Genomic DNA, 12,164 nt, shown 5'->3' on the forward strand with positions numbered 1-12,164 from the left:
GTTTAAAGCCACAATATGAAGTATGAAAAAGGATGTGTTCCAAATCATTGTCATGGTTTCATGGCTGATAAATGGGATAATAGCTTCTCTGTCATTGCCATGGCGACCCTAATCACCTACTTTAGTGGTCTATAATGTTGGTGCACTGCACAGACCACATGATCATATAGCATGAATCACCTATTTGCATTGATTTGATTGATTCTTTTTCTGTTAACAATTGCTGTCAACTTGATGAACACTGACTTCAAAAGCAAACTTAATCATTCTGTATCATTTTTAATAATACTGCTTATTGTTAGTATTTTTTTTTCTAATAATTGCTGTATTCCAAAAAAAAACTTTTATAAAAGAAATGCAGATCTACAGTATGTGGGTCTTCAACATTTGTAAATTAGTCATGTAGAAATCAATTAAACATGCGCATAACAAAGCTAAAAGTGCATTCATTTCCAAGATAATGTTTAAAAGCAAATACAGTGAAAATAAAGATCATTATAAAAAAATAACCATATAATTGTTCAGGAGTGTGACCTACATTGAAGTTTATGCATCTTTGGGTATACTTTTGTGGCATATACACTACACGCCACAACTATAACTGTGCAAAGTTTAACATGATTCAATACAAGAGCTGTATGTAAATGTATTTTTTTAATAATTGTAACTATTGTATCGTGATGGAAACAATCATTACACCCATTTCAGCATTATTTGCATTTAGATTGCTCTGTGAAACTCCACACAAGTGAGCACAAATACTGCACACTTGCCAAACGATGAAGCACGATGCCTGTGAGTGTGTTTCCAGAGTAGGGGGTACAGTACCTGTAGGGAATCCAATCGGAGGTGTGCTTGGAGCTCATTCTGTGTCAGTCAGTCACTGTGACTGCAAGGCTGGAGGCCTGCAACAGCACCACAGCAAAGTGGCTAAGTGGTCTGAGGACAGCAATCAAACAGCCAGTGCACACATAGCCCGATCATCACTCCACGCAGCTCCTTGAATCCCCCAGTCTTTTTCTCCCACGTCTTCAAGCTGCAGAGCGTCAAATGCCTATCAATCCAGGTCTTCTGCACCGTGCACGTGAAATTAGCCGTTTTTTTCTTCTTCTTCTTCTTCTGTGTATGTGTGTGCTTTGCAGTCAATGCCTCTCCTGTGCTCACATCCACTGCCTCTGCTCGGTGCTGGCTCTCTTAGCTGGATCTAAATCTCCCTCTGTTTCTTGCCCTTTAAATCCCCCCCTCCCTTCTTCCTACAGCTCTCTCGTGCAGCATCACCAACAGCAGCATCCAAGTCTCAGGCTTTGAGGGGGGAAAAAAACATACAGAGATACCTTTTTTCTAGCCTCTTTTCATATTATTATTATTATATTATTATCTTTCTGTACTAGAATGCAAATCAGGGGCTCACATGCATTTTGGGCACCATCAATTATTCATTCTCCCGGAGTAAGCGCCATTAGCATATGACTGCGGTGACTCGTGTTAGCATGCTTTAATTCAACACAGCGCTGCCAGACAAAGGCGCCCTGTGATGATGGCCGTGGCTCTGAAGCGCTCTTCCGGCCTCTGTCTGACGGCCCTCACTGTCACACATCACTCACTGTGTTCCCCAGCCAACTGCAGAGTCCATCTATAGACAGTTAAACCCAGCAGCTTCCTTGGAAGCACAACTGCTCCACAAGGAGTCGATTCAAAGCGGCCTCATCAACAAGCACATATCTCACTTGGACGTCCGAGGGCTCCCTGCGTTCAAAAGGTGTAATGAGCTGCAATAATTTAGCCGTTGAGTTAAAAAAAACAAAAAATACTGCAGCTGATGGATGAAGATGAAAGGATTTTGCTGTCTACTACTTCCCACGAGACAGGCTTACACAGTATAATTTAATTAAAATTTAAAAATAAAAAAAATGTGTCTAGCAAAGCAAAATTGTGGGACTAAGTTTGACTATATTAAGGAGATTCAGTGCATTAAAACATTCAGTAATGCTGAGCATACAGCTCATTTCCCAAGGTCAGTACCTTGTCGCAAACAAGTCAGAACATACTACAACTACATTTGGTAAACATTGGCAAAGTCATAGCAAGCATATTCAATCAGTTGATTAGTATGATAAGCATTAGCTAAACGTTAAAAAACTAATGGGGATTTTGATGTATTAGTTGGAAAAAAAAAAACTGGATGACAAAGTCAAATTTTGTCTTTTAAGAAAAACCTATTGATCCTTATACTCATTTATAGGGATAGGTACCAAATTTGGTATTCTTATAAGAACAGTCCGTTGTTACTACCAGGCACTGATTCACATTAATTGTTGAAAAAATCTGTAAAAGCAGACAGCAATCAGACTCCAATGGTGTTCCAATGCAATGTTCAGCGTCGGTAACGGGCGTGTTTACTATACTTTCCAGACTGTAGAGTACACCAGTATTTAAGCTGCACCCACCAAATTTTAGAAGAAAACAATATGTTTACATATATTAGCCACATCAGACTATAAGACACAGATATATACCTTAATTGTTTCCAAACCGTGCCTGTAACACGGCAGTAAAACGACTGATCAGACAAAACAGAAGTCCTTGTAATGGACCCACTAGCTGTGGAAGCTAACTCTCCAATCAGCTAAACAGACGCAATAACTCTACGGTGATTTTGGTTAATCTACGAAACTGAAACAATATAAAAAGAATGCCATCATGAGTTAGCATTTTTGCTAATGCTAACGGCGCTAGCTTAATTACATTATGATAGCACGTACGGTATAGCTCGGTTGGTAGAGTGGCCGTGCCATCAACCTGAGGGTTGCAGGTTCGATCCCCACTTCCGCCATCCTAGTCACTGCCGTTGTGTCCTTGGGCAAGACACTTTACCCACCTGCTCCCAGTGCCACCCACACTGGTTTAAATGTAACTTAGATATTGGGTTTTCACTATGTAAAGCGCTTTGAGTCACTAGAGAAAAGCGCTATATAAATATAATTCACTTCACTTCACTTATGCATTAAAACGCTCCAACAGACATCACACATAGGACCGTTTGGTAAGTATTACTTGTTTAAGTTATATTGTAAAACTTACAAAACGTTGCTTGGAGTGATGAATTGAGAATCCTTTCGAGCCAAAACGCTACAGACGAATAGTAGACAAAACTAAATATACTAACGGTTCAAGGCACAAAAGAGGAAGTCCATTTTCAATCTCCAGCACCTGCAGTGAGCTAACTCGCCCAAAAGATGGTGCTATAGCACAAACAATAACACACCTCTTCAGTGTCTCTGTCCGCATTTAAAAAAGTAATTGTTGAACACAAAACATTATGGGTGTTAGCAAAGAAAAATCCTTAGATTAGCCACAACGTTTTATAAGCCGCAAGGTATAATGCGTAGTAAAAAGGTAGCGGCTTATAGTCCAAATAATATAGTATTATCTATGAGTTTTTACTGTTTTACTGTAATTGACAGGAACATGTATCTTCTTGGCCCTGCACTCTTCAGCATCTACATGCTGCCGCTAGGTGACATCATACGCAAATACGGTGTTAGATTTCACTGTTATGCTGATGACACCCAACTTTAAAGCCCCTAAAGCTGACCAACACGCCAGATTGTAGTCACCTGGAGGCGTGTCTTAATGAAATGAAACAATGGATATCCAACAACTTTTTGCAACTTAATGCTAAGAAAACGTAAATGCTGATCATTGGTCCTGCTAGACACCGACACCTATTTAATAATATCACCTTAACATTTGGGAACCAAACGATTACACAAAGCGACTCTGTAAATAATCTCGGTATTATCTTTGACCCAACTCTCAATCATTACAATGTTTTATCAAATTAATCAAAGGGTTGCTCTGGATTAATCTGCACTAATCACTATTAAATATCATTCATTTTAAAATGTGTAATAATGAAAGTTAAATTACTTTGGGATCTTATTCACGAGTGAGGGAAGAGCGGATCATGAGATTGACAGGGGGATCGGTGCGGCGGCGGCAGTGATGCGGACTCTGCTCCAGTCCGTTGTGGTAAAGAGGGAGCTAAAATGGGAGACAAAGCTCTCAATTTACCGGTCAATCTACATTCCTATCCTCACCAATGGTCACAAGCTTTGGGTTGTGGCCGAAAGGACAAGATCACGGGTACAAGCGGCCGAAATAAGCCTCTTCTATAGAGTGGCAGGGCAAAGTCGCTGCTCCTCCAAATTAAGAGGAGCTATCTGGTCAGGATGCTACCTGGGCGCCACCCGAGAGAGGTGTTCAGGGCACGTACAACCGGTAGGTGGCCACGGGGAAGACCCAGGACACATTGGAGAGACTACGTCTCCTAGCTGTACCTGGGAATACCTGGGGATCCCTGGGAGGAGCTAGATAAAGTAGCTGGGGAGAGGGAAGCCAGGGCTTCTCTGCTTAGGCTGCATCCCCCCACCCCACATGTTCATGTTAACAAACAACTGTCTGTTTTTATACAGTAAATAAACATCCATCCACAAATATGCGGACCTGTTACTCCTTTTTTGTTATTAATGTGCTATTTTAAGATGAAAGCACTTTGGTGAAAATATAAGTCTTTCCTGCAGAGTGTCTATACTGTATATATATAATTACATATATCTAGCCATATTTTTAATAGGAGTGTACTATTAGAGATGTAACGGTAAACGGTATAATGATAAATCACGGTAAAATTCCAGACGGTTAGTATTACCGTTTACATTTTTTATCAATAAAAAAACATCATGTATTAATGCATTTTAGGCAACAGTGCTTACTTCCTGGAAACGAAGTCGGCATATGCCCACCAGCGCCGTATGGCTCGATAAAACATGGCGGAAAGCCACCACACAGACCATGCTCCAGTAGATTTTTCTTTGGCGTATATGGAGCCAAGCCAGGTGAAACAAAAATTGAGCTGTTTGGCCACAATACCCAGCAATATGTTTAGAAGAGAAAAGGTGAGGCCTTTAATCCCAGGAACACCATTCCTACTGTCAAGCATGGTGGTGGCAATATTATGCTCTGGGCCTGTTTTGCTGCCAGTGGAACTGGTGCTTTACAGAGAGTAAATGGGACAATGAAAAAGGAGGATTACCTCCAAATTCTTCAGGAAAACCTAAAATCATCAGCCCAGAGGTTGGGGGCAGTTGAGTGTTCCAACAGGACAATGACCCCAAACACACGTCAAAAAGGAATGGCTAAATCAGACTAGAAAGAAGGTTTTAGAATGGCCTTCCCAAAGTCCTGACTTAAGTGTGGACAAAGCTGAAGAAACAAGTCCATGTCAGAGAACCAACAAATGTAGCTGAACTGCACCAATTTTGTCAAGAAGAGCGGTCATAAATTCAACCAGAATCTTGCCAGAAGCTTGTGGATGGCTACCAAAAGCGCCTTATTGCAGTGAAACTTGCCAAGGGACATGTAACCAAATATTAACATTGCTGTATGTATACTTTTGACCCAGCAGATTTGGTCACAAATTCAGTAGACCCATAATAAATTCAAAAAATAACCAAACTTCAAGAATGTTTTTTGTGACCAACAAGTATGTGCTCCAATCATTCTATCACAAAAAAATAAGAGTAGTACAAAATTATTGGAAACTCAAGACAGGCATGACATTATGTCCTTCACAAGTGTATGTAAACTTTTGACCACGACTCTATATATATATATATATATATATATATATATATATATATATATATATATATATATATATATATATATATATATATATATATATATATATATATATATATATATATATATATTATATATATATATATATTTTTTTTAAATTTATTTTATTTATTTTTTTATATACAGTATATATATATTTTAAACACATACAAACCGGCCCCGGACACTTTTTTTTTTCCTCAATGTGGCCCCCGAGTCAAAATAATTGCCCAGGTCTGCTTTAAGGCTAAAAATTAATGATGATTGATTAGTGTACTGTATGTACAGTACATTTTTAACCATGACTGTAAATGTTCAACCCTTGGACCCAAAAATATTTCTGGATGTAAATTAATCTTGATCTCCTTTTAATTATGTATATCTGCTGCACGGACATGCAGTTTAATCCAGGGGTCGGGAACCTTTTTGGCTGAGAGAGCCATGAAAGCCAAATATTTTAAAATGTATTTCTGTGAGAGCCATATAATATTTTTTAACACTGAATGTAACTAAATGCGTGCATTTTTTAGTAAGACCAACATTTTTAGAGTATAATAGGTCTCTTATTATGTTTAATAACATTGTTATTCTGTACCTAACCAATAATAAATAAAATACTTCTTACCATTAATGCGACTTCTTGAACAGGTGCGGTAGAAAACGGATGGATGGATATAAATGCATGAGAATGTTTTATATTTTGACACTGATTACCAGCATAATTAGGTAGATAGGTAGGTAGGAAGGTCTTAATTGTTATTGCCCAAGTACAACAAAACTTTGTTTTCAGCACAAACCCGTGCTTGATTAGACAAACAAACAGTGTACAGGGTCACAGAACAGCTCCAGAGCAAAGCACATATACGTATAACAACATACAACTCGAGACTTGCAACAGAGGGGAGGGAGTGGGGGCTACGGTGGCGGGCTGCAGCTCTTCGGGCACTGCCCAGCCGTCCATCACCCCTAAGGGATTCGCGTCAAGGGCGTTGGATGAATTATTCACTACTTATCGTGTTAAGCAATGTCAGCTAAGATTTATCTGAGAGCCAGATGCAGTCATCAAAAGCGCCACATCTGGCTCGAGAGCCATAGGTTCCCTACCCCTGGTCTAATCGGTCAGTTTATGGATAGGTTTTTCTTTTAATTATCTGTTTATTCCAGCTTGTTTGGATGGCATTTTAATTGTCTCAGGTTAACTCATCTAGACAACAAACAATACTGTGCTCCCTCGTAGTTGTATTTTTCTTTGTTTCTGGTATTTAACAGAGAGAGCATAGTCTACCAAGTCAAATTCCTTGTGTGTTGAACATACTTAAATACATCTGATTCTAATTCTGATTCTGATAAAAAAAGCAAACAGCCGCTATATTCCTGACAACACTGTGAAACATTGATGGAACGCTCGAATGGACGACATGTCAAAAACATCACATCGCAGAGCTATTAATCCAATTTGTAAAATCAACCAGTAATGAGGCAAAAAAAATATATTATATATAATATTTTTTTAAACTGTCCAGCTTTTAAAAAAATACTTTGTTTTAGTATTTTTAGATTTTGTACAAAAAACTTCACTTGGACTCGAGAAGAGACTGTGATGTTTTAAGCTCAAGCTCAGAGAGGTCAGTAAGATACTTCTAACCTTGTGAACACGAAGGAAGAAGTTGAGCAGATTGGGCACACGAGACCACAAGGATTTTAAGATAAACTTCACCATGACATCACAGTGTTTTGCAGCTTGGCCATGAATCAACATACTGTGCGTCACCACTACAGTACACGCATTCACTGGCCACTTTATTAGACACACCACTACACTCTAACTAGTGTTTCTGATTCTTAGCGAAGAGCAAAACATGAAGGCTTGAAATAAACATTGTTATTGTTCTCCTGGATTCCTGGATACTCAGGTGTATCTAATATTGTGACCAGTAAGTGTAAACTGCAGTCTCCTTTACTCGCCAGTATTGGGATGCATTTTGTGCAGCAATAATATAGGTTTATTACAGTTATACATAAAGTGGGTAGTTCATTCTACAAAGCTTTGTTCTTAACAATCAAAACATATTTTTCCAGCCAATAATAAACTAATATTTAAACAAAAAGAAGACATTATATAAACAAAAACAGCCAACACAGTGGCACCTCGGTTTTCATACACTCCAGTTTCAGTATGTTTTGGTTTTAGCTGAAAATTTTCAGCAAAAATATTACGCCGTTTTTGATTTTGTATGATTCAACATACGTTGGTGACTTAGGTGGTGACCCTTTTTTTATTGAGTCCAGCTACACAATAACCCACCTAGGCAAATACATTTGTAGCAAACCGTAATAGTCCAATCAAAGTTAAACACATTTTCATTTTATTTGTATTTTTATTTAATTCACTAAATATTAAACACAAATAATTGTTACAACTTTACAATAAATCATGAATGAAATGGAGCTGACAGAAGTATGAACTTATAATATTTGCCCCCATTCACACAAATACAACATTCATTAAACGAAAACATCAGCTAACTCAGTTTTGTCTTTTCATTATCATGATTTTTACTTGTTTTTTTAAATAATGAAAAATATATACATTGTTGCGTTCCATATACTAACACATTCGACTGAAATGTATATTTCCATTGTCACTGTTCTAAATCTAGATGTATGTACATTTTTATGCACTTTTTCCAAAATAGTAAGTTAATTTGTGAGTCATGTCACAAGTTCACATTTTTTACTTTTTAAGCATTGTTTTTAATTGTCCTCATTTTTAACTGACAAAACATGTTCTTAGTAAGCTTTAGGGTCTGTGTTTCCACAGTGTCACTGAACACACCACACTGCTAAGATAAGTCAACCCCCCCCCATCCTCCTGTCTCTCCTTCCTGGACTCTCATTGCCATATGAGTCTTCAGCAAAGCTAAATGTGATGTCCATTTACAAGTTTGTCATCTGTATGTATTTCCTGAATGCACAACTATAAATGTTCTCTATTAAAAAAAAGTGTATTGTGATTAATTGTACATTCCTTATTTACCACGGGAAAATGTGTTTTTGTTTTCATATGACTGTCTGTCTGTTTTGGCACTGCGATGAGGTGGCGACTTGTTCCCTGCATTCCATGGAGTGCAACATATGGATGGATGGATGATTCAATTTTATACGGACCCATTGGAAAGGTTTAATAACGGAAACTACTGTATTTCCTGAAAAGTCTGCAGTATCGGAGGATGCGTTTGTCCTTCTCATCTAGTGTCTCAAATGCCCAGATCTAACATCTTGTACAGTATGAGCTGCTGGGATCAAAAGGGAGCTAAATGGAACAAGCCACTCAGCTCGTGAATGCTCCTGAGCAAAAAACCCTGCTGAATATTTGATGCTGAAGTGAAGACTTTGAAGTTCGGCTTTGAAGGAAGATTTTGGTCAGGAGGGACTTTGGTGAAGATAAAAGTACAATCTTCGTCCTGCAGGAGTCCATGTTCAAAGTAGTTGTCCCTCTGGCCTGTAATGGCAGCACCACGCAGATAAGATCTATGAGGATAGATGAAGTCTCTAGTCCATTTTGTTGCTTGAGGCGCGGTATTGTTGGTAACAGCAGGCCAGGAATATCAGTAATTACAATAAGTGACTGTGCACAGAAGAAACTACTCTCTGGCTTTTTTCTGGCTGTGTAAATGGAACTCAAATATAACTGCAGAGAACATCGGGAGACCATTAGGATATTAACCCTTGACAATTTACTTCCAACATGTGCTGTACAGGTATGTGTATACCAGTGACGTGCAGTCAGGGGAGGCAGGTGAGGCCCCTGCCATCATGGAAAGAAAAAAAATGTAAAAAGAAAAAAAAAACATTTAATTGTTATATATATCCAGTGATTATACTATAAAATTATTTTCCATTTAACTTCACCAGTTTTAGATTATTTTTATTCAAAATCGCAGAATTTTCACATTTGCCGTTCAAATACTGAGAAGAGACTTGCGGTGATCAGGAGCAAGTTGAGGCACGTCACTGAGTTGAGCCTCAACATGGATTGCGCAATGACTCGGCTAACTGCTGGCCTGCTGTGCAGTGAGACCGTATTGCTATATGAATTATATTATACATTTCCATAGTTTAGTTAGCTGAGGTATATAATGTACAGTGTGTTTTGTCAACAACTGTATGTGTGTAATGTATTTCTTGTGCTGAGCAATCATAAAACGGCTGCAAAAGACGCACTGGGTGAGGCTCGCAGTAATCCCGCCTCCTGGTGGTAGAGGGCGGTAGTGATCCCAGAGATCATTCTTGTGACTACTCGGGCGGCAGAAGAAGTGACAACAAGCAGCAACAGTTAGCAGCGATCGTTTATTTTTTCCTCTTGCCTGGACTATTAACAAGGAGGATTACATATCTAAAATAAAATAGTTTCTAAACTGGACTTTCAATTGAAGCAGGAGGTAATAATTAAAGAAAGATCTCCATCGAGACAGAGAGACTTTTAAAACTGAAGAAAGATAAGGAAGAGTTCTATAAACAAGTTATCGATGCTTTTGTTCAAAAGGAGCTGCACATGGACTTCATTTATAAGTAAAGGTAAGACCATAATAACGTTTTTTTTATTAAATGTGCTTTTTTGTGTGGTGCAGTTTGTATGTGTAAAGTTAAAGTTAAGTTAAAGTACCAATGATTGTCACACACACACTAGGTGTGGTAAAAAATGTTCCTCTGCATTTGACCCATCCCTTGATCACCCCCTGGGAGGTGAGGGGAGCAGTGGGCAGCAGCGGCGCCACGCCCGGGAATCATTTTTGGTGATTTAACCCCCAATTCCAACCCTTGATGCTGAGTGCCAAGCAGGGAAAAATGCTGGTATGAGCTTTTAAACATAACCCGTTAACTGCTGCCAATCAAATGGTGAATAAGATACTCTTTAGGGTTCATATGTTTGTAAATCTGACTGTGATGAAGTCAGTGCCTCACCAGTCATGAACCTCACTGCACATCACTGGTGTATACATATATTATACTTCATATTCTTTTAAATTAACTATTGTGGCATGCACTATGACCATGATGTCATCCAGCTGATATGGGCGAGGTCAGAGACACATCTTCGGGTGCACTCTTCGGGTGCACTGTTAAGGCGTAAGTTTATGTGATTCATTCTTATGTTGGCATTCTTTAAATAAAAATCTGTAAAAAAAAAAACATCAACGGTGTGTTTCCTGCAACTGCCACATTGGTGACGCCGCATTTGCCCTATGTTCCACAGGGCAAATAAAGGCATGTCTTCCTCGACTATGTCGCCCCAACTCCCTAACTTGCATTTGTTGCCGCAGGGACGAAGCTTCCGGAGTTCAGGCAGAGCGATCCGGTTTCGTGGTTTCAGCACATCAAGGCGTTTTTTACTTGCGAGGAATCACTAGTGACAACTCCTGGTACTACATGGTTGTAGCAGCCCTCGACTAGGCAACCACATGTTGCGAGCGACTCCACAGAGCTGCAAATATAGTAGGCTGCCCTCAAACAGCTTCTGCTACGAAGATTCACTCCGACTGAGGCTCAGAAAGCAAAAATTCGTATTTTTCTGTTTGGTTTGGGTGGTGAATCTTGTGGGCAATACAGTATGCTGTCGCTGCTTGGCTCATACGAGGGCGGGTTTGTTTTCCCGCACATTTTTCTGCGCCAGTTTCCACCTCCATTCCAAGCAGTGTTGGCGAACTCTGCTTCTCTGGCCTCTGGGTGACTACCGGGGATTGCTGAAGAAGCTGACCGGGTGCTTCTGGCTTCCAGATGGTTTACCGTGCTTAGCGTAGCAGCAGGTCTACCGCAGACAACGAGGATGCAAACCAAGCGGTAGTGGCAGGAGTCACTACCCGGAAGTGGCGCATGTCGAGCATGAGCTTTTTCCATCAACGATTCGGCGCTAAGGCTTGGCAGTGTGTTCTTCCATGCTCTTTCACGGATTCGGGAAACTCCAACACACGCGTTCAGCAGTGGCTATGGGCACCGGAAAAGCAGGCGAGCTGCTCTTCATTTCTGACTTGATGTCAAGGAGACGTTCCTTGGTAGACTCCAGATCACAAGTGAGCCTGCTTCCCCCCACGGAAACAGACAAGGCGGCCGGTGTCTGCGGACCACGGCTGAGTGCAGCTAAAAGCTCATTCATTGATACTTTCTGCTCCAGGTTGGTGACTGTGTGCTTCTAGGGACGCAAATTCCAATGGGACTTTGACATCGCCGCCATTATTCTAACAGATTTTTCGTGGGCTAATGCAGTGGTCCCCAACCTTTTTGTAACGCTTGAAAATGTTTCCCACGGACCGGGGGGGGGTTTGATATTTGTTTTTTGTTTGTTTTTTTGTCATAAAAAAATACAATCACGCGTGCTTACGGACTGTATCCCTGCAGACTGAATTGAACTATATTGATATACAATGTAGGAACCAGAAATATTAATAACAGAAAGAAACAACCCTTTTGTGCGAATGAGTGTG

The 12,164-nt window shown here is 39.7% G+C and overlaps 1 protein-coding gene across 2 annotated transcripts in view; it reads right to left on the reverse strand.

Annotated features, from left to right (window-relative positions):
* tub (TUB bipartite transcription factor) overlaps nt 1–12,164 on the reverse strand; it is a 244,290-nt gene that overhangs the window by 133,877 nt on the left and 98,249 nt on the right. The window contains exon 1 of one of the 2 annotated variants that reach the window (XM_062028983.1): nt 829–1,203. The exons of the other annotated variant lie outside the window; for it this stretch is intronic. Coding sequence (XP_061884967.1) covers nt 829–866 — 38 coding nt within the window. The 5' untranslated portion in view covers nt 867–1,203. Of the gene's footprint in view, nt 1–828; nt 1,204–12,164 lie in introns of those variants that run through there. 2 annotated transcript variants of the gene reach the window in all.

The sequence above is a fragment of the Entelurus aequoreus genome, linkage group LG02, assembly GCF_033978785.1.
Source record: "Entelurus aequoreus isolate RoL-2023_Sb linkage group LG02, RoL_Eaeq_v1.1, whole genome shotgun sequence".
Lineage (NCBI taxonomy): Eukaryota > Metazoa > Chordata > Actinopteri > Syngnathiformes > Syngnathidae > Entelurus > Entelurus aequoreus.